Source organism: Tigriopus californicus, chromosome 7 (genome assembly GCF_007210705.1).
Source record: "Tigriopus californicus strain San Diego chromosome 7, Tcal_SD_v2.1, whole genome shotgun sequence".
Taxonomy (NCBI): Eukaryota; Metazoa; Arthropoda; class Copepoda; order Harpacticoida; family Harpacticidae; genus Tigriopus; species Tigriopus californicus.
In genome coordinates this window covers 8,121,968-8,144,424 of record NC_081446.1, presented here as the reverse complement: position 1 = coordinate 8,144,424, position 22,457 = coordinate 8,121,968, and the positions used below count along the sequence as shown (strand labels likewise).

The 22,457-nt window shown below is 44.6% G+C and overlaps 3 protein-coding genes across 5 annotated transcripts in view; 2 read left to right on the top strand and 1 right to left on the bottom strand.

Annotated features, from left to right (window-relative positions):
* LOC131883270 (5'-3' exoribonuclease 2 homolog) overlaps positions 1 to 16,781 on the top strand; it is an 18,583-nt gene extending 1,802 nt beyond the window's left edge. The window contains exons 2-7 of the mRNA XM_059230705.1: positions 4,939 to 5,105; positions 5,289 to 5,692; positions 5,766 to 6,286; positions 14,652 to 14,858; positions 14,939 to 15,098; positions 15,191 to 16,781. Coding sequence (XP_059086688.1) covers positions 4,939 to 5,105; positions 5,289 to 5,692; positions 5,766 to 6,286; positions 14,652 to 14,858; positions 14,939 to 15,098; positions 15,191 to 16,695 — 2,964 coding nt within the window. The 3' untranslated portion in view covers positions 16,696 to 16,781. The remainder of the gene's footprint in view (positions 1 to 4,938; positions 5,106 to 5,288; positions 5,693 to 5,765; positions 6,287 to 14,651; positions 14,859 to 14,938; positions 15,099 to 15,190) is intronic.
* LOC131883276 (casein kinase I-like) lies at positions 10,741 to 13,102 on the top strand. The gene has a single exon (XM_059230714.1). The coding sequence runs from the start codon at positions 11,155 to 11,157 to the stop codon at positions 12,784 to 12,786; it is 1,632 nt and encodes a 543-aa protein (XP_059086697.1). The 5' UTR covers positions 10,741 to 11,154; the 3' UTR covers positions 12,787 to 13,102.
* A 703-nt stretch (positions 16,782 to 17,484) lies between the features above and the next one.
* Positions 17,485 to 21,138, bottom strand: LOC131883275 (transcription factor E2F3-like). 3 transcript variants are annotated; one of them, XM_059230713.1, is made up of 5 exons: positions 20,671 to 21,138; positions 19,365 to 20,061; positions 18,742 to 19,220; positions 18,339 to 18,666; positions 17,485 to 17,892 (listed from the first exon to the last, which is right to left on the bottom strand). In XM_059230713.1, the coding sequence occupies exons 2-5, from the start codon at positions 19,951 to 19,953 to the stop codon at positions 17,582 to 17,584; spliced, it is 1,707 nt and encodes a 568-aa protein (XP_059086696.1). In that variant the 5' UTR covers positions 19,954 to 20,061; positions 20,671 to 21,138; the 3' UTR covers positions 17,485 to 17,581. The 3 variants fall into 3 exon arrangements, with proteins under 3 accessions (XP_059086696.1, XP_059086695.1, XP_059086694.1); XM_059230712.1 differs by having other exon boundaries at positions 17,485 to 17,898; positions 20,488 to 21,135; XM_059230711.1 differs by having other exon boundaries at positions 17,485 to 17,898; positions 20,671 to 21,135.
* Between the last annotated feature and the right edge of the window lie 1,319 nt (positions 21,139 to 22,457).

The window sequence follows — 22,457 nt, the reverse complement described above, 5'->3', positions numbered from 1 at the left end:
ACCGCTTCTAGTCCTCGCGAGCGAATCATGTCAATGAGAATGCCCAGCACAGAACGCTTGTGTTGAAAAAAAAAAAAAGCTCCTTACCCCGGTTTTGTAGACAAACGTCTTTGTACAAGCGGACCAATCGATCAATGGCGCCCTCGCGGATCTCTAAGCTTGGTAGATGGGGCAAGAAGTCGTTGCCACGAAAAAGCACATGAACACCAATCGTCAACGGCGCGCTCAAAATCGTACGGGAACGGCAGGTTCGCATGGCCAAATCGCGACGTAGATACTCGCGTAGCACAGAGAGCCGCACAAAGATGAATTTCACCTCTTCACGAAGCTGGGGTCTTCCCTAGATACTCGGATCCGGCTATAGGTTGGCGGCCCCAGTGCAGTCAACCATGTTATGGCCCATTTGACGACACAGGTCGCAGGGCGGGGTTATTAGGCTTGAATTCCTCGCGAATGATGGTAAATTAGGTTCGTGGGTAGCTAAGCCCAACATGATGAGGTCGGCGTCTGCCCGCACAACACATGTTGCGTATTAGGGTCGTGATCGGGTTGGGCGCGTTGACGTCGAATGAAGTCCATGATCTTGTGTTCGCCTTCACCTAGAATGACAGCAAATGGCGAATGAGCCCCAGCCGACGGTGCAATGAACCTACAGCCCCAATAACGAACCCGGCACGTTGGCGTCCGACAAAATGACCTTGATGTTCGCCAGCCGGGATTATGATTGAGACGGTCAGGATGTAGTACTGCAAAAGCACTCGCACTGCGAAAGGCGGTCCATAAAAGGTGTGCGCGGTGATGCAATTGGAATCAAAGTGCGACTCTTTGGGCTTCTCAGGCGGCAAATAGGCGCCAGCCTCTTCCAACTCGGCTCGGAGACGGGCAAGGTTTCGACTTTTTCTCCGGCTTCTTTCGAGGCGCGGATCGCGCGGAGCGTTGTTGATTCATTTTGGCACGCGGCGCCACGCACTCAATGGCCATATACAGCACTTTACGCGGGCGAACGATGTGAAAGAGGCGGTCAATGCACTCGAAAATGGGCCACCATCATTTCATCTTCGTCTTTAGGAGCGGTCTGGGACGAAATCAAGGAGAATCAATTCCATCGGAGTCTACTCATGCATGAACACTTGTCGAGAGAAACAAAACGGGACAAACGAGACGAGCTTGTCACTTTCTGGCTCGTTTGGCCGTCTGGACGACCAAACGGCCAAGGGAATTCTCGCCGCCTGCCAGTTTGGCCAGTCTAGAGATCTTACTTGTCCTCCGGATGAGTGCACGGATGAATGATGCCGTTCATGTCCAAATAAAGATTGTCGAACTCCACTTGATTGGGATTGGGCTGGGATGAATCCAGGCGCGCGGTTCTGGCGGACGCCCACGCCGTCATCAACACCTCCCCGCACCATCCGTGGTCCCGGAGACTAGAAAAAAACAATCAGAAAAAGTCGGGTTCTTTGGGTTTGGCCTTGATTGGGTCCATTCGACGGTTGGTTGTGGATGGTGATGATGGATGGATCTTTCCCTCCTTCCTACCCGTGACTCGATGCAATCGATGATGACCGACGGATACTTTTTCGTCAACCAACGGAAAAAGGCCGGCACACCCATGAGGCCCAAGAAGCTACTAAGGATTCCGAGGATCAGACTCCGGGCCGCAGATCAGAAAGGATCCTCCAACAAAAGATAGCTACAGAGGCTTCACCACCAATTTCTGAGAGTCTCACTCAAGCCACTCCTACTATGGACTCCTCAATATAGAAGTCCCAGCTTTGAGGCTCCAGGGCTGGCCAGCACTCACTTACAATTAATCGCTACCACTCTTGAGGGACACACGCTGTTCTATGTACTTTCTGAGAGCCCTCACAATGTTTTGGGCCTGTTGTCAAACGGACTTTCCGAGCCCGATTTTGGTACTTTAGTTGCGTGATTACAAAAACGTGGCAATACGTTGGATGGATGGTTTTGATGACACCCTAACAGTTTTCATGAAGCCCACCTTTGTTACTTTCAATATAACAACAAGAGCAAGCTAAACCAGCCACATGTTGAAAGGAACCAAAAGGTCAATAACTTGTTCTATGATTATGGACAAGTTATTTGGTGTAAACACACAACAGCCATACAATGAAGCCTGTGGACATATGAAAAGGCTTTGTTCACCTGGTTCTTAAGGCAAAGGTCTTTAGATATGTTTGCTCATGTAGCAATGTGGTCAATGATTTTTGATAAGCTATAATACTATTATAAATTTGTGAAGTGAGTAAAACTTCATTCAAGTTAATTCACAAAGATAGTGGGTGGTGCTTGTCACATTTTACAAACATTTCAGAGAAATTCCAGCTTGACCTGTTTCACTTATTCAAAACTGGTCTTACATAGTTTCATTCTCTTTGCACTCAATCCTAGTGCCCTGGATTAAAAGAGTGCAACAGTGAGGTCAGAGCACCATTGCAGTAAATTTTGAACTTTCAATTATGTTCCAAAACATTGAGTTTACATGATACCAGATCCAAACACAACACATTTTTGTAAATTTTTGTGATTGAAGAGTTAGTTCTAAGATTCAAACTAAATATTCTTAAATAGAATTAGTAGAAAGTGGCATTTGAAACATTTGAAGTACGGTAAAGGGTGCCTGAAGGGTAGCTAAAGCCGTATATGACGCGCGGAATCAGAGAAATATTATGCAATTGCGTTTGTTTGGATCTGGGGCCCTAGAAACTCATTGTTTTGGAAGGAATCAAAATTAAATTGCTATGGTTCAATCCATTCCTATCTAATGAAAAACGAGACGCATGTAAGGCAAGGGTAAAACCGTCCGTCATCTTCTTTGATGAAACATGGTGTTGAGGATGGCAGTGATGATTCCGTAATGCAATGCTCCTAATTGATAATCACGCAACTAAAGTACCAAAATCGGACTCTGAAAGTCCGTTTGAGTCCTGCTGGGGTGCCTGCGGCTTGCCTGCCTCCTGCAACCTTCTGCCCACAGCCTTCTCGGCAATTTCTAGTCTCTGGCACAAAACAAGCTACTGGAAACAAAAACAAATCCAGTGCTTGGCACAAATCACAACAAACAAATCAGCCGCCATCCAAGACGACTCACGCTCTGGACATTCCATTATTCCAAAGCGAAAGGTCTATGCTCTATTGCCATGAACTGGTCGGTTTTAGGGAAACTAACAGACGGGTCCATAATTCCATCAATAAATTCTTCTAAATCAATGCAACTTGGCCACTCCGTGCTGCTTATTAGGGTTGATAACAATTCTCAAAATGGGAGTCATCCGGGGGGCAACCAAGGCCGGCGTAGATTCACAAGGCACAGAGATTTACAGAGATCCGAATAATCGCCTAATTTGCTCGACACAACGTGACCTGTATTAGAAGAGTACGACATTGGGTCAGCGCACCATCGGTTGAATTTTGAACCTTCAATTCCGTTCCAAACAATGAGGTTACATGGGCCCCAGTAGAGACTAAAATAAGGAAGGGCAAAGTCAACAAGAATGAGCTTGTGTATGATAAGACCGTTTTTAGGGTCACGCATTTCATTGGTTCTCTTAAGGTTCCAATACTTGTAAACCTTTCCATGTCATGTAAAAGAAAGTTTTTTGTAAGTTCAAAGAGTTCATTTTGCATTTCAATTTCTTTGGTTCCATCCAATTGAAAAGCCATACTGTCTAGAGATTGCCTTATAATTTTAAGGTTGCATAGTTCTGGCTCCTTTTTCTTTTTACTCATGCTTCATCTCCTGAATGATCCAAAATTTATAGCTAATCAAGTACATTGTACCCGTTACTTCTCCTAAATAAGAGTGTCAGGAAATGAGTAAAATCATGACACCCTGTTCTTACAAGATTTTCAGTATATCGGTTGTGTGCATATTTCATAGATAACTTCATATATAGATCGATCAAGGGCGCTGCGATTGCATGTTTTTGTCTCAGCTGTTGCTGGTGGAAAAAATGTTTCATTTGTAGTCAAGCTACTTAGGAAAACTATGGTGCAAATTTGAATCGTTGACGTTTGTCCAAATTCAGAGTAGAAACCCCTAATAAGACTCCTTGTCAAGCAATTGCTCTCGTCCAGCACGCTTCATAAAACAGGTTTGAGTAAGTTGTCTGACCACATTTTTAAGAACAGAATTTTTAAGAACGAAATTTTCAAGAGGTTCAAATGGGGCTCAAGTTAAAGTTTTCATCCATGTGGTGGAAACACTTAACTGAAATGCAAGGAACAAGCCTGGATTCAGGCTGACCTCCAGAGGTGTCCGAATTACCTTGTTTACGTAAAGGCGCAATCATGTCGCCCACATTCAAGCACATTGTTGGGAGATTGAAACAAAATTCCGAATGCCTCATCATTGCGTTGCAATTTCGGATACATTTGTTAACACTTTCGATTTTTTAAGATGCGTTGCTGAACAAGGGCAATCAATAGAAGTACATGATTTGCTCTACTAATGTCCAAATCTTTTTTTTAACATGTTACGTGTATTATGCCCTAAAAAGCATGTTTTTTTTTTATTTTCTCTTTCTACCTGTATATTTGTAAGATTCAAAAGAAATTAAGATTAAAGAGGAATAACAAACGTTTCATGATAATAATTCAACTTGCCTGAAGCAAGATTTAACGAAATATCTTTGTCCATTTCCACCAGCGTCAGCTGACCTGAAAACATGCTCATGCGGTACAGTTCCTATTGAACTTAAGCATTCTAGTTATGGTCTTTGGTCTATTGGTCTAACTTGTAAACAATAAGTATCCAATACAAACTGATCTTGGATCATGAGTCATGACTGTCAAAGGAATGTGCATGACGTGAAAAACACATTGGTAATCTAGACTTCAAAATTCAAAAAATGTGTATGGCAAGGACATTAAAGCATGCAGACGCCATTTTTTGTGTCACCGAACTTTCCCACCAAGTAGTCCGGGACCACGGATGGTGGCGGTGGAGGTGTTGATGACGGCGTGGGCGTCCGCCAGAACGCCGCGGCCCTGGATTCATCCCAGCCCAATCCCAATCAAGTGGAGTTCGACAATCTTTATTTGGACATGAACGGCATCATTCATCCGTGCACTCATCCGGAGGACAAGTAAGATCTCTAGACTGGCCAAACTGGCAGGCGGCGAGAATTCCCTTGGCCGTTTGGTCGTCCAGACGGCCAAACGGCCGAAAGTGACAAGCTCGTCTCGTTTGGTCCCGTTTTGTTTCTCTCGACAAGTGTTCATGCATGAGTAGACTCCGATGGAATTGATTCTCCTTGATTTCGTCCCAGACCCGCTCCTAAAGACGAAGATGAAATGATGGTGGCCATTTTCGAGTGCATTGACCGCCTCTTTCACATCGTTCGCCCGCGTAAAGTGCTGTATATGGCCATTGATGGCGTGGCGCCGCGTGCCAAAATGAATCAACAACGCTCCCGCCGATTCCGCGCCTCGAAAGAAGCCGGAGAAAAAGTCGAAACCTTGGCCCGTCTCCGAGCCGAGTTGGAAGAGGCTGGCGCCTATTTGCCGCCTGAGAAGCCCAAAGAGTCGCACTTTGATTCCAATTGCATCACCCCGGGCACACCTTTTATGGACCGCCTTTCGCAATGCTTGCAGTACTACATCCATGACCGTCTCAATCATAATCCCGGCTGGCGGAACATCAAGGTCATTTTGTCGGACGCCAACGTGCCGGGTTCGTTATTGGAGGCTGTAGGTTCATTGCACCGTCGGCTGGGGCTCATTCCGCCCATTTGCTGTCATTCTAGGTGAAGGCGAACACAAGATCATGGACTTCATTCGACGTCAACGCGCCCAACCCGATCACGACCCTAATACGCAACATGTGTTGTGCGGGGCAGACGCCGACCTCATCATGTTGGGCTTAGCTACCCACGAACCTAATTTTACCATCATTCGCGAGGAATTCAAGCCTAATCAACCCCGCCCCTGCGACCTGTGTCGTCAAATGGGCCATAACATGGTTGACTGCACTGGGGCCGCCAAACCTATAGCCGGATCCGAGTATCTAGGGGAAGACCCCAGCTTCGGTGAAGAGGTGAAATTCATCTTTGTGCGGCTCTCTGTGCTACGCGAGTATCTACGTCGCGATTTGGCCATGCCGAACCTGCCGTTCCCGTACGATTTTGAGCGGGCCGTTGACGATTGGGTGTTCATGTGCTTTTTCGTGGGCAACGACTTCTTGCCCCATCTACCAAGCTTAGAGATCCGCGAGGGCGCCATTGATCGATTGGTCCGCTTGTACAAAGACGTTGTCTACAAAACCGGGGTAAGGAGCTTTTTTTTTTTTTTCAACACAAGCCGTTCTGTGCTGGGCATTCTCATTGACATGATTCGCTCGCGAGGACTAAGCGTTTGACCAAAAAGTTTTTTCCGAAAGATAACACACTTAAAAACGAAAAAAATAGAGCCTCTTTTTAGACGAAAACTTACCGAAACAAGAATCGAAGCAGATGAAGCTGGTTTTGATGCTAGGGTCGGATTGTAGAGTCTCGCCCGGCCAGCTAAGCTAGCCATCACATCGTCCGTAAACTATTTCGGATAGGCAGTGTCATGTCCGCATGAGTTTGGTTCTCTGCCTGTGGGCTAAAAGTTTTATTTAGAAAGGTCGGAGAGGAAAATTGCACCGGGGACTTCTCAGGAAACTACACTAACCACTGCAATATGTCTCTCCTCCCTCTTAAGGGTTGCTTCCGAAGGCGTGATTCGAACCTACGCCTTCGGGAGATCTATTTCGGGCCTCTAATGGGTGCAGTAAGCACTTGGCTACCATAGATCCTTAATTTGAAAGCGTATATATCCTCGGCTTTTTTTGAGCATATTGATATTTGATCAGTAGACCTAGGAAAAGAAGTTAGAAACCTAAAATCTAGTTCTTCACCTTATGGCAAATCACCTGAATTGTCTTTTTGAGGGAAAAGAAATTTTGCTCCTTTTTTGGCATTTTTCATGCTCACTAGTTCAAAAAAACCCTTGAAAGAAACAGAAAACAAACTTGAAATAAGCTTATAAATATGAGCAACCAACCCTTTTGATGAGACTAAAAACTCGTCACTTCACACCACATCCAAAACTGACTTAATTGACAAAATAATCTCACGACACCTAACTTCTTGTTTGTTTTATAAAAACATGCATCTGTTTTTTTTTTGCTTTGATTTTTTTCTTCAACAAATGAGAAAATATGGAATCATCATTTGAGCACATTTTTAGCAAACTTTGATTTTTTTACGAATTATAACAAATTTAACTGTTTTTTTACCTTTTTTGATTGATTTTGCAATTACCGGGAGAATTTCCGAAGCCCGTAAGTTTGCCTCAAAAAGTAACCCTGATTTTTCTCCCGCCAAACCAGGGCTGCTTTTTGCGCAAACTTATCTTTCATCCGATCATTGGAAATTATACTGGACTACATTGCGAGTTGGCTGCGATGTTTGTCTAGTCTCCACAAAATGCCCAAAATTAGGATGCTGGGCCACATTTTCGTTGACTATCCTTTCTTTCATATGCCTAATTAGGGTCGGAATTGTGTATATCTGAGTTCATGAACGCCAGTGAAATTCGTTCATATCCGAGAGAATACTACACAAGTGGCAATCAAAAATCATAATCAATATTTTTGATGCAAAAAGATTAGTTGAAACCACCAAAATAAATCACTAGACCAACTGAGGGAGGACAAGTCAAAGCTGTTGTATGGACAATACCTGCGACTGTTATGGAAGTTCAGATGCTGTTCAGATGCTGATCCACTGGAATCAGAACATACTGTTATTAGAATATTTGTGTCCAGCTTAACAAATTGCTTAAGACACCTCAGTATACCATAACAATATAAAGCATCTTTGAAGTTTATTTGCATCCTTATTTGAATCCTGGGCTTGCTTTTTTGCATCTTTATTTGCATCTTGAGGTCCTTTTTATGCATAATATTGAGAATCCTACTATGGAGTCAAGGAAGGCCTTACTCTTAAGGATATTGGCCTTCCAAGAAGGCCTTTGCACACTCACTCTCCTCTTTTTGTTAACTTCGGTGAGCTTATTGAGGACCCATCTTGCAGACTTCTTGACAAGGCCAAGATCTTCATGCAGGATCCTGTAGACAGTCGTATTAAGTGAATCAACCTCTGCTGATTTCTTCTATGGTAACCCAGCCATCTGTCTCCATTGAGGCCCTCACGGCTTGACAATGTCCTCAGTCCTCTTTGTCCTCTAGGCATGTAGGTGGCGCTTGATGTTGACATCTTTACCTGCCTTGACATTAGCCATGATCTGTTGAACTTGAGTCCTTTTGAGGGCCTGACCCCCATTTGCCTTCTTGGAAAGTTTTAGGATGGTCTTGACATCCTGCCCGGTGAGGCCAAGATCAAGGACGAAATCATGGACGCGCGTCGTGGTGCCGAGAGGAGGAGGTTCATGGGGTGGCTTTTTTGCAAACTCAAATAGCAGAAGGCAAGGGGAAGATGTGCGCAGACATTTTTAACAAAAGTGTCCCAATTTGCCACAAGTTTAAGTGGTAAAAGTGCCAAGCCCTTGAAACCCCATTCGTGTTTGGCTCTAGTAGTCCGGTTGGATATGAAAGACACCTTATTTCTAGAAGTTCGTGACCCAACTGACGAATAACCAGTTGATAAAAGAATGAGCCCATTGTGAAACTTTGCTGGAATCTTAACATTTAATGTATGCGTTAGAAACTAAGTGAAGACGAACTAAAAGGTATTTTTTCTGTATGCTTAATGCGTCCGCCGTATCACATATTCATCTTTACATTTATTCGAGATTCGAAATTTCCAAGCAAAAAGGGAGGAAAATTAAAAATGTACAGCAACAATTTTAGGGTTTTTCGAAAATAGAAGTCTAGGTTGATCTGTTTTTATCTTGGTGTTTTCAACTAATCTTTTTGCACCAAAAATATGAATTTTTGTTACATGCAAGTTTGCAATTTCAATTTCGTAACTACAATTACATTTTCATGTAATCTTACCTAATTACATTTATACTCAAAGTAATTGAGCTCTTTTCAATTTCAATTACATTTCACATACGCTCGTACACGGCGCGTTTTCATTAACTGACTTTTAAATCATTCTTTGATGAACATGCTCACTCTCAAGTTTCTTTGCAATAGTCTTTGCTAGTCTCACGGTGGGTGCTATCTCATCAAATTCCAGCGTCTTTGGCAAACCCCTGATGCTAAATTGAAATGTAAATTAACATGAAGTGTATTAAGTTAGACATTTTCTGAAAAGATAAATGTAAGGTAGAATTGAGAAGGATCAATGAAAAAAATAGAGAATGGTGTGGTCCAATAGGTCAGGTCATAGTCTGAAGGCTCTGTTCTCTTACGCAAACTTGAAGAGGAAAATGAAACACCCTGTAGGACCCTTTAAGGTTGATGGGAAAGCCATAGATAGACAACGTAGACGTTTACTAGCTAACATGCCTGGAGATCAGATCTCTAGTTTGCATTCAACTCCACAGAGTCTGGGAGCAAACGCTCATTGCTCAAATACAGTAATGAATCAGTTGAGATTTGCGAGGCTAATGCCCAGTATCTAAATACAGGGCCCTAGGCGAGGCTAGTCAAGTTGAATACATAGATGAACTTACAGTTACAGGTCAAGAGCCTTATGGGGCCATCAGGGACTTGAAGCTTTCGAGCTCTCCTGGCCCTGATGGTGTGACATCTCAGTTCCTAATGTGATGCTCACAAGTTCTCGTTCCTGTTTTCTCGTTCTTGATACATTGTATCAGGGCAAATTTCTATCCTCTCTGAAGTTGGCTCATGTTGCTCCAATCTTTAAAGTGGGAGATAAGTCGTTCCCCAGTAACTAAAGGCCCATTTGTTTCACTTGGAATCTTCCGAAGTCGTTTGAAAAAGTCATAAAGTCTTTTCCGAGCAACCTTGTCTGCACGGGTTTCGAGGGAATTCAAGCAAGGTTGCCCAACAGATTGAGCATAGGGAGCAAACCTTGGATTGCAGGCTCCACGATACCGGGATAGAAGGTAAGGTACTCAATTGTTTGAAAAGTTCCGTCGTTATAGGAAACCATTGGTTGAGATGGAGAGATCAATGAGGGACATGCATGATGTCAAGTCGGGTGTTCCACAGGGCTCCATCTTAGGGCCTCTGCTTTTCACCTCCCTTATTGCTCCGCTACAAAAGTTTAGTACTACTGTCTGTATCTCTTATTATGCTGACAATGCGAAGTTAGTTTGTGGTAGGAATGGCCAAGGTTCCAGTAGCCTTGCAGAGGACTTGGATGAAATTTATACTTGGGTCGACAATTGTAACATGAGCATATCCAGTTGAAGGAAAGTAAAGCTTTTCAATTTGTTCAGCAGGTTTGCAAAAGGTTGAGCAGGTCCAAAGATGTTTTACCAGGAACATCAAAGGTATAAGAGCGCTCTCGAATTGAGGGAGACTAAATTAGAGAGGCTGGGACTGCAGTGTTCGGAGAAGGAACGAAAGGTATATGATACTTAACGTTTTCTGAGGGAAGAGTTCTTGGGTACATTCATCACTGGAGAGAGGATTTTCTGTCAACCTTGTGGTTGTCGTTCAGTTCCAAATCATTCAATTTCTTATCCGATCGAACACTTTTATGGCATGTGATCTGGCTTAGTCTGAGATTCAAACGTGACTCCTCGAATGTTAAACTTATTCAAAACAGTTGTATGGCTGCCATGAAACTTTGAGCTGAAAAGAGATCTTGTGAGCCATAGTTGAGCACATTGACATTTGTGCAAGTAGATCTCTTTGTTCCATGTCAAGATCTGTACGCAAGTTCAATATATCAAGACAAGTGGTGTGCATAAATTCGAATACCGCTTGCTTCTTTCCTAGCCTTTCGACCGGGCAACGATTATGGAAAGTCTAGGAACGTGCTTGAACAGAAGGAAGACAGACGGGTGGGTTAATTCCATTAGTTGGACCAGTCCACCTGAATTGGATTTGCATACTTGCATCAAGATTTCTTCAATCTTGCTCTGACCTTTGGGCCACGAAAGACCCTGGTACGGGTTTGGTGCACTCAGAATCGTTCATGAACCTAACATCGTGGCTTTGGAGTGAAGTGAGCGTGAATCAATCCTGTGCAAGCTGCTAGTTACATTGCATTCTTACCAAACGGCAAAATGCCCAGGCACCTGCAAGTCTCTAGCCACTTAGGCTCGAACAAAATGGTTGGAAAAGACTTCAGGATTGTTGGAAAGCGCATAGGAGCTGGAAATTTTGGCGAAGTCCGAATAGGAGAGAACACCCAAACACACGAAAAAGTGGCCATCAAAATTGAACGGATTGCCAACCCCAAAGGCGTGAGCGCCACTATTCGGCTGAAGCATGAATATGATATGCTACGAAAGATATATCATGGTTTTCCCAAAGGACATAAGATCAACGGTATTCCTCGTTTTCATTACTTTGGAAAGTGTGGCTCAGTTGATTGCTTGGTCTTGGACCTTTTAGGCACCAATCTTGAAGACCTTTTTGAGTTAGTTGGACAACTGTTCAGCATGAAGACTGTCCTCATGATAGCCTTTCAATTGCTTGACCGCATTGAGACGGTCCATCAAAGGGGGTTGGTCTATCGGGATGTCAAGCCCGAGAACTTCCTCCTCGGTAAAAAAGACTCTGAAGAATTCAATATCATTCATATGGTTGATTTCGGCTTGGCCACCTTTTACCGAGATCCTCAAACAGGAAAGCACTTGCCATTTCGAGACTTGAAAACCATGACTGGAACCGCAAGGTACATGAGTGTCCATAGTCATTTGGGAAAGGCCCAAAGTCGACGTGACGACCTCGAGAGCATTGGCTATGTTCTGATTTATTTTGCTAAAGGCAAACTCCCGTGGCAAGGCATTAAAACTAACAATCTGAAGGAGAAATACAAAAAAATTCGGGATGCAAAGATGAAGTTTCCGCTTCATGTCCTCTGTGATGGCTTGCCCAAACAGTTTCAATCCTTTATGTCTTACGTGAAAAAGCTTGGCTTCTCAGAGACTCCTGATTACGAATTTCTAAAAGATCTCTTCCATGAGCTCTATGAAGAGTGCGGATTCTCTTACGACGATTCCAGCTTTGATTGGACTCATTTGGACCTACCAAACGACGTTCAACGCTTCAATCAAAACAATAAAGACGGCATCAAAGAAAGTGACATCAGTAGTTTCAATACAGAAAATTCGCAACATTTTGCCTTCGACGACATCTGTGATAACGATGCAGATGTAAAAGATGAGGCCAAGGATAAATTAGGCGAGCTTCGAGACATCCGGGATCAAACAAAAGCCATGGAAGGGATTGTTAATTCTCGAAAAAACGTCAGGAGTCTCAGTATCTCCAATAGCAATCTGGGCCTCGAATCCTCTGAAACGGACTTTGGCGCGGGAGATGGCTCGAACAATTTGAATCCGAAATTCAATGGACTCAATGGAAGCCAAAGCTACAGTCAAGGGTACTTTAGTAATGATGGAAGCGAACCTGTCGGACCCATTAATAAATCAAATCACCACGGTCATCAAATGCATTATTCCTCCGGTGTGTCTCATTGTGATGAAATTCAGGTAGTTACCGAAGAGCCTCATTCAATGGAGGCAAACCCGATTTGTGAGCTACACCAAGAAAAAGGACGTTGCACAGAGGCCTGTACGGTTGATGAGAGAATGTCGTTCTTATGTTTTACGTGGAGAAAGCGGAAAAAAGACATCACTTACCATACTTTTGATGCTCAGAAATGCCAAGGGCAAACCCGAAGAGGATATTAATGTTCGTACGACATCGCTTTCGGACTCTCCCAATAGCAAACTGTTATCACAATAATGGAGAGATACCCAACCCGATTGTAAACCCTGAAGGAACAAAACATAAAGGAATAAAGCCATCCATCTTAGATTACAAATCTACGTTCCCAATCACTGCTGCATCAGCGGAAATTTGGCACAGCTTAGCATAATGTATTATGTTTAATTTTTTGAAACCAGGAAATCATGTGCGTTATGTTCATGTGATGATGTTTAAAAAAGTTTATGCAATAGTTACAGAGGATAATTTCGTTTTGCATTCGGTTTATTTATTGATATGCCCCTCTATTATAAATGTAGCAATTTATTTCCCTTTCTTATCGATTTGTCAATTCAATGGTGTACCCCGCATAGTTTCGTGAGCGCATATTTTGAGATGCGATTTTACCCACTTGTACCTGAGGAGAGTATCAGATAGTTTCGTGAACGCACATTTTGAAATGCGACTGGGTAAAATCTAGTACTATCGCATTTTAGAATTTCCGTTCACGAAACCACCTGAGGGTACCTCATTCCCGGTGAGCCACTTAACGAACAGTTACTTAATTATTTGGCAAATTTCTGATTCATGCCACCATTTGAATGATGAAGAGGTCAATGTTGACGCCTTCCAATGAAAGAGGACGTTGAACGGCCTATCCTCGAGGGATTTTGAACCCTTAAGAATGCAAGTTCATAAACAACACGTTCGGTGTAAACCAGCCCGACCAGAAAAACTAAGTTCATTTCCTTGGCTTCTTGAATTTTTGTCGCGACGGGGCGAGAGTTATAAGATTTCTTGATGGGATTGCTCACGAACTTTGATTAGAAACTTGTCCAAGTCTGACTTAAAACGATGCCACAGGATCTTTGCCTACATATTCCATACTAGCCATTAAACAGGCAGCAACGAATTTTGGGCGCGAAATGTTATAAATTTAAGATGCAGAGTACCGTTGGCTTTAAGATGGACTTTGGAGGATTGCTGAAAAATACAAAAACGTGTGACAATTGGGGGAAGACCTAGGATCGAACCCATGAACCCGAGTTTTAGCTCGGTCGCGCGTTAAGCAACTGCGCTACAACCATCTCCCTTTTATATATACTTAAAATGACTTCTGACATGTCTTCAAGTACAACTACTGATAAATGCCAATTAGGTTATCTTGACAAAGAAAGAATTTGCTCTAATCACTATCAGTCAAGTTTTTTTGCTCGTAATATTACTTACAGAAAATTGTTCCAGGAACATCTTAACCAAGTTTCAAGAAATTTGGTGCACTTGTTATAAAACTATGGTTCTCACTTTTGGAATGGCACTTAAACCAAAACTACCGACCAAAAGAAATTCAGACTTGGCAATACTGGTTTGAAAGTTTGAGGCGCAGGCAGATCGATCACATCAGAACGATACATTCCAACAATGGGACCGATCAATACCTTATGAGTGACAAATTAAGATATCTACTTTACTTCGTCATTAGATTTTTTTGATATTACTTTCAAATACGATTTTATATCACAAATAAAGTAGGTGACAATAAGATCATTGGGAAGCGTGATGTGTTGATTCCATTTCTAAAAAAGACTTCATAACACTTGCAATTTTTGCAGAGAAATGCCTTTATACTCCCCAGATTAAGAATTAAATTCTTTCATAACACCAGTTCAAATAAAAAGCAAACAGAAGGATAATTCAAATATATTTTTATCAAGTTTGGAAACGCGAACAAGCCCAAAATGTTAATTTTCGTATGCTTAGTGTGTTGGAACTGTTTCTTCGGTTTTTCTTCGGTCCAACCGTCCATCTTCAACATCAAATTTATTTCGCACGGATCATTTTATTTCAGGGATTCATTACCGATTCGGGTATAGTTAATCCAAGCCGGGTACAGATGATCATGCAAGACCTTGGTCAAATGGAGGATCGTATATTTAAAGATCGTCAACAACGCGAAGAACGCTTCAAACAGATCAATAAGTCCAAGCGCAGACGCGAGAAACTAGAGAGTGATGCTGCACCGAAGTTTATTCCGGGAGGTCAATTCGCGCCTGTGGTACGTATTGTCAATTCAAAAGTAGCTGGTTACTTTTTGGCTTTGCCAAGATCGCCTTCACTTAATTTTTCCACTCATAGGCACTCGGGGGACGTCAAGAATTGGATCCAGTTCGCAACGCTAAAAGTGAAGCCTACAACATGAGAGTAGCGGGTCTGCAAAGTCAAGCCGCCGATGAAAGGAATACCAATAATCAAGATGCAGCCAGAGCTTTAAAAGCCATGTTGAAGTCAGGCGAAGGTATTAACACTTTCCATGTTGAAAATGGAAATGGAAGTGTTGATCATGGCTATACATTTTAAAATTGCTATTTGTTTGTTTTGTTTCTTCAGCGCCCAACCCTGGGTGTAGTGCCGGACCATCTCGAAAAAGAAAGTACGGAAATAACGACGAGGAAGAAGAGGAGGAGGAGACCCCGGATGAAGTTAGATTGTACGAGGATGGTTTCAAAGATCGATATTACGAATCCAAGTTCGGCGTGTTGCCCACTGAGCAATCCTTCCGACATAAGGTTGCAGCCGAGTACACCTTAGGACTCTGCTGGGTTCTAAGGTACTATTACCAAGGCTGCGCTTCTTGGAAGTGGTACTTTCCCTATCACTACGCTCCGTTTGCGTCAGATTTTGTGGATATCAGTGGTGTTGCCAACGAATTTGAAAATGATACGGTCCCGTTCCAACCTCTGCAACAACTGATGAGTGTGTTTCCTGCCGCCAGTCGATCGCACGTTCCCAAGCCTTGGGGAGAGCTCATGATCGATCCAGAGTGTCCCATCATTGATTTTTATCCAGAGGATTTCAAGATTGATCTCAATGGCAAGAAGTATGCCTGGCAGGGGGTGGCGCTCTTGCCGTTTGTAGATGAACGGCGATTGAAACTTGCGCTGGAGCCTCTTTATTTATCCCTGACGAATGAAGAAAAGCGCAGGAATGTCCGAGGCGACGACCGGCTCTATGTCCGAGAAGGACATTCCGGTTTCAAATTGCTCAGAGCAATATACGACGATAAGTTCGAAACGGATCTCGAGATCCAAATCGACGGGAAGATCTTTCAAGGAATGCGAGGCAAAGTCCTTCATTCGACATGCAACGTTGAGCTAGAAGGCGATTTTTCCAGCCCTGTTGCAAACCTTAGATCTCTGAGCGGGAATCGGGTTGTGTGTGTTCGTTATCGAGATCTAACCTTTCCTGCCGACTTTCTGTTTCCCGCCAAGCGATTGCCAGAAGCAAAAGATCCGCCTAACGTGTTAAGACCGGAAGATCTTATCGAACGCCATGGTGGTGGTAGAGGGAGAGGCGGCATGCGAGGAAATTGGAAACCGAGAATGGGGTTCAATGAGCGCCGTGATGCAGCTTCTCTAGACCCAGCTGGTCATCGGATGTTGGGTCATCATGTCAACCGGTATGGGTCGGTGCCTCCTCCCATTCGAGGGCGATTTGCACCCCAAAACGAGCGTTCCCATGGGAGGCACCAAGATTCGTACCAAGGTCATCAAAGGCCACTACATCACAACCGAGGCGATTATCAGCGGAATAGTAGAGGTCATGATGGTTACGGCGGGGCCAGATATGATGGTGTTGATGGAGGGTATCATCGAGGTGGTGGTCACTACAATAATCATGGTAGTAGCCGGGGTTTTCGCCACGAGTACAGAGACCCCCGGGACAATCCCCACCGACAAGTTGGTTACGGAAATTTCAATCAAAGGAATAATCACCGAGCAGACGATTGGAGAAATCGAAATGAAGATTATCAACCACGCGGAGGTCGTCACCAACAACCGTCCGACGGAGGCTACGGTTATTACACATCATCTTACCAGGGTCGAAAACAATAAGAGTACGTTGTTGTTCAGGGTTCCTTCTCGAGAACTATCTTGTGCAAGGAGAATGTTGAATTGCAAATAAAGTACCAAGCAAGGTGGATGGAGTTTAAAAATTGACAAATATTTATATTTATAAGAGGGTAACGAAGCATTGGTATTGTAAGACACCAAATTTTACCACAAGATTTCATTTGTGTTTTGCCTCTTGTGAGAATCCATTAATTCGTTTCATTCGATGTGGCGATAGACCACTTTGTGTGTTTAAAATTGGCAGGCACTTGGAAATAGTTCATCAAATTCTTTCAAGGTTTAGAGAAGATGAAAATGGAGATCACGATGGGTTGTTTTGACTGAGGCAATTTCTTTCATCATTCGGCTATTTTTTTATCGTGTGCTTTGAACAACCGCGGCAGAGGTAGGAGGGACGAAAAATTGGCGTTTACTGCTTGAAGCGGAATTTCATTATTGCTCCCCAAAACATGTAAGTTCATACCTTTCTCCAAAATTGTCGTACTAAAGGGAAGAGAAAATAATAATCCAAGTCTGAATGGGCAAATAAGCGAGCGGAATATTTTGAAACTGTCCTTTACACCAGTGTTCGATCTTCATGCTTTCCTTGGTCTTTCTGGACCAGTTCATGATTTTCTTTGTCGTGGGTTTTGAATTCGATCGAGAGTGTAAAAAACGTATTGCAAAATTCCTAGTCAAGTAAGAAAATATAACACATTTTTACGTTTGCATCCTAATCAGGAGCGGATAAAAGTTTGGTGGGATCGATGGAATCAACGCTCAACAATGGAAGCAGGTCAATAGATTTTATCATGAGCGCATAAAATTGACTGGATAAAACGGAGCAACGGAAAGGGTTTCGTCAAACACTTCTAGTGAAATCGAAATTTTAGAGTAAGTCAAAAAGTTCGTTCAAATTTTCTTGATCATCTAGCGTGAAACTATAATCAGAACTGGAGAGAGGAGGTTCCAGCTGTAAGAGCCCGCCTTCCGATCCAACCGCAGCACTGTTATTGGAACGGCACGCAGGCCCCCTTCCCAAGGTGGTAGAAGGAGTCGAGGCTGAAGCCGGAGTAGTTGTAGTACTGTTACTACCGCTTGATCGACCTACAGAAGATGAAGCACTTTGTTGTCCCGTAACATCGGAAGCTGAGGCTACCACTGCTTGAGCTGTACTGAAGTCCGGATCACCTTCGGAAGCTGCAGCTAGAATGAAAGAAGACGTGATGTTGTCAGACGGCCCTGAGACGAATGGATGCAAATGCAAGACAAGTTCCCAGCTTTAGGCGGCTTTGAAGTTGAAAGCGTGACCTTGATACGCTGAATCATGTGGTGCTAGTGAATGAATAGATACCCGTCCAAAATCTCAGCCATCTTCTCGAGCACATCCACCTCAAGATCCAGCTGACCAAAATCGACTAATATAACCCAAATCTGGAGGGACGAGCTTTTTTCATTCATGGCTCGTCCTGACTATTTGACGTCAATTACACTTGATGGGTGGAGTAATCGAGCACCCACACGGTACTGCTACTGTGATACAGATTTCTGATCGCCTTGAATCACAAGTGACATGACCGTTTGGGAACAGATTCGATTCGTCGTGGGGGAGAGACAAAGTGAATCGAGGTCGGGCAATTTCTCACCTTGATCTTGGTCAAGCGTTTGTAACTGGAGTTTATTTCCCATTGGACCAAAATCTTCGGACCCAGATATAAGGAAGTTACGAATCTGTCCCAAATCAGAACTTTGGCTTTCCTCTTCCAAATCCAGTCGAGGTGGTGGGCTTGGCGGGGGCAGTCCAGACTTTTTCGCTTTGGTCGGACTAGCTTCCGACTCCGTATCAGTGTTGTCGTCTGAGGTGGACGGTGTGTGAGCACTTAAGGCCGCTGATCCAAGTGCCAAAGATTCCTCTTCGGGGCACAAGAAGACCTCAATTTCTCCATTGTCGCACTGCATGTATATTTGCATTCCCTAACGAATTCATAGAAGAAAGATATCAAGGTTAAACATAGATCGCGAAAGGCCGCTTAAAATATAATAACAAACCTCCGAGGGATGGGGAACTTGAAGTTTGGCTTCGGGCGGAGCCTTAATAGCCATTACAGTCTGATTACGGAAACGTGCAACATTTCGTAAATCTTGATAGGTGACATAGGCGTTCCGCTTATCCTCATTGAGCAGCTTCAACTGAAGTTCAGCATTTTTAATTAAATCATCTAATTGATTTTCTTTTGCTTCGAGATCGGCTAGGTCGGTGTGTAGGTCCGCATGTTCAGCGGTGAGATCGTGATACTGTGAGCCACACCAATGCACCATGTTCTTGGATTTTTTCTCCACCAATCCAATTCCTTCCAATACATTTGTAATGTCGTAGATTCGCCGTTTTTGTACTTGGAGAGTTTCGGACGCTTTATTCAAATCCACCGTACCACTAGGGGACGAATGAAATAGGCTCACGAACTTCTTGGTTAAGAGACCCAGTGACGTTTCGTAACGGGTCTTTTCCAGAGGGGATCTGGCAGTCACTAGAAAATGATGAATTATTTCATACTGAAGCCATGGTATTAAAGCCTTCATAATATACGATAATGTCCCGATGTTCTACCTACACTCAATAACCTCAATGATTTGAAATTGGTTAACAACGCAGGCAAAGTAATGGCACTTACATTTCTTTGGACTAGGAGAGGATAAGTCTTGCGCTCTCCGTTTTGGGTTAGCCTTGATGGGAGTCTTGAATCCCTCAGGATCAACAGGGGCTTGATCCAGATTCAATTTCCGCCGAGCTTCCGACTTGACCGACGGGACAATCACTGTAGGACCATTCGATGAGTTTACATGGTAGTGGCCGCCGCTCCCAAAGGCGCTACTACCGCTGTTGGGAGTAAGGTACAAAGTCCGAGATTTTGGAGTGGATTGACCATACTCATGATCAGAAGCTGACCCCAATCCCGAAGATGAAGATAGACTACCCCGATGTTGAGGAGTAGATCGAAGCGTTTGCGCGGGTGTGCCCTCGGGCTTGATTATTGTGAAGGTAGAGGTGGAACCTCGTCGGCCGCCCGACGAAGGTGTCCCATTGAAAATGGCGCGCCGTACACCCGGACCAGTGGGCGTCACGTGAATCGGGGTAGGTGTGGGCAAGGCTCCATCTAAAGTACTGCGACTCCCTTGAGACCACAGAGCCGAGACTGATGTGGGTGTGGCCGGAGGAGTGGTGACTTTATGGCTCAATCGCAAGGGCGACGGGGCAGCCATGACGAAAACTTAACACAAGTCTCCAATTGAGGCTCCATTCAACATCGGCATTCCGTCCACCAGCCCATTGAGTGGAGTCCAATCACGATTCTCACGACTTGAGGGAGCCTGAAGAAACAGTGTGATATCAAGTCATTGGATTGACAACAAGCGCGTTCAGGCTTACAGAGGCCAACGGGAAAGTCAGATAGATAAACCGGAGGATACAGGATTCACTCCTTCCCCTAAATGAAGGGTTTGGACCCTCAACCACGGAGTGAGTATGTGGACATTTCATGGAAACTACAACCCTTTCCCTGTAGTGATCCTATTCAACGATTACGTTTTCCAGCTTTAAATACCCCGCTCGGTCCAGGTCAGACCAGCCAAAACGGCTTAAACGAGTGTATTTCAGAACCTGTCCGTACATGATGTCTCCTTTCCAGCCAGCTTGTCAATCAAGCCCACAGGCCCTTCCAACCCAAAGGTTAGATTAGGTCAGGTTAGGTCTAAAATGTTACAATGATGACTAACAGAGTCCCCCTCTGCACCTACCTAAGGATGGATAACGGCTACAGAAAGTAAGGCCCAGCTGACTCATGGCTCTGTTGAGGGCGGGATGGAGGGATGGGATTCAGGGGTCACCCTTCCAACTGCATCATGTCAGGAACTTCAACCCGACATATCCGGGCGTGTCGGACGCTTCAAGTCAGGGAATGAGGTCTAGCACAAACTCACCTGGGCTGGAAACGAGCCGCCCAGTGGCGATGGTGAGAGGGGAAGGCCGGAAGCGGGAAACCACCAAGTCGCAAAAAGGCGGGACACCGCAAGAATCCCGGGAAAGGCGAGATGAGAGGCTGGCTCCCTAATGACTTGGACCGAAAATGCGGCCAACTCTAGGACGGATACATGGATGCATGCATGGATGGATGGATGGATGGACAGGGAGGGAAGGAGGGAGGGAGATGGCCAATCAAGGATGAGAGGAGGAACAGGAGGAAGAGGAGGCGGACTTGGGACTTGGATTTGGAAACGGGCAGAGCGAGGTCGAGGGTCGACTAGAAGCACCAGGACGCTCACTCATCCAGTCCGTCAGTTGAACACACCAACTATTGGCCGCATAAGCCGCCAGGCCCAGCTCAAAGCCAGCCCAGGCCCTTAGCGACGTTAAGGAGAACGCCGACGGGCCGAGAGGAGCTCCAGCCAGCCACAGACAGCACCGGAACGGGGGGTCGAGTGGCTCGAGCGGGTCGAGCGGGTCGAGCGGGTCGAGCGCCAAAGGAAGCAATTGAACCAGGACCACACCACAGCCACAGCCAGCCCCAAGAAACAGCACCACCACCAACAAAAGCGGGGCGAACAAAAACGCGAGAGCACGCCGGTCAGAGACTGCGCCTCAAAAGAGAGGACCAGTCTCAACGATCCAAACACAAATCTCAAGCACCAAGCACGCAGCAGGCAAGGCGGGCAGAGCGGGAGAGAGATCTACAGATCTACAGAGACTTACTTACCAGACATGCCAGACAAGCCTGTAAGAGTGGCTCGATACAAAGCAAACTCTACAAGGGGAACCCGCCAACCGCCAACCGACAGAGCGTACAATGGCGACCGCATCCCAGGTCCTAACCTGATGAGCCAAAACAGCCAGGAATTAATCTATTACAGCTCAGCTGAAACAGGCAGGGCTGGCGCTTAAGGAGCTGGAAAAAGACCAAAGAGAAGCGGGAAAACCTCTGCACTGACAATCCAGGGCCCCACCATGGACCTGAATATAAGCCTATACTATTCAGGGTTGCTGAGTGTCCGAGGTGACAACCATTGAATGGAAAGCTGACGTCAAAAACGATCTTTATTAGATTAGTCTTAGGCCCAAATGGGGAGGGTACGTGGTGGAGTGGTTAGTTTTGGTTTTCTATATGAAATGGGTCCCTGGATCGACTCTCATGCCTTTCAATGAACACTTTCAGACACTGACCAGACTATGGAGTCCGTCAGGACTGGAAACGAAAGATTTTTGAGACCTCCATAGTGTGTTACCCCCTAATTGGGGCAATGGGGCACCCCCGCATGGTTTCGTGAGTGTATATTTTGAGATGCGATAGTACCCAGTTGCACCTACTGAGAGTATCAAATAGTTTCGTGAACGCACATTTTGAAATGCGACTGGGTAAAATTTAATACTGTCGCGTTTCAAAATATGCGTTCACGAAACCATGTGGGGGTGCCCCATTCATGAAAATGAATATGGAAATGATCAAATACTCTGTCACTGGAAATGCATCTCACTGGGGGATAATGGAATGCTGAAATCATCCAGCAAGGCTCTGTAGATCTTCCATAAAGCTTTCCCCTCCAGGCCTGAGGGGTTCCATGAAAAGACCCAACTTAGACCACTGAAAATTTCCAATTAATTAATTTTCAGTGGTTTATGGACCCACAGAGGGGGAACAAAATTGAAACAGACACAACATTACTTAGCAGAAACATGGATAACAACAAAGGGATGGCTGGCTTCACTGACCAGG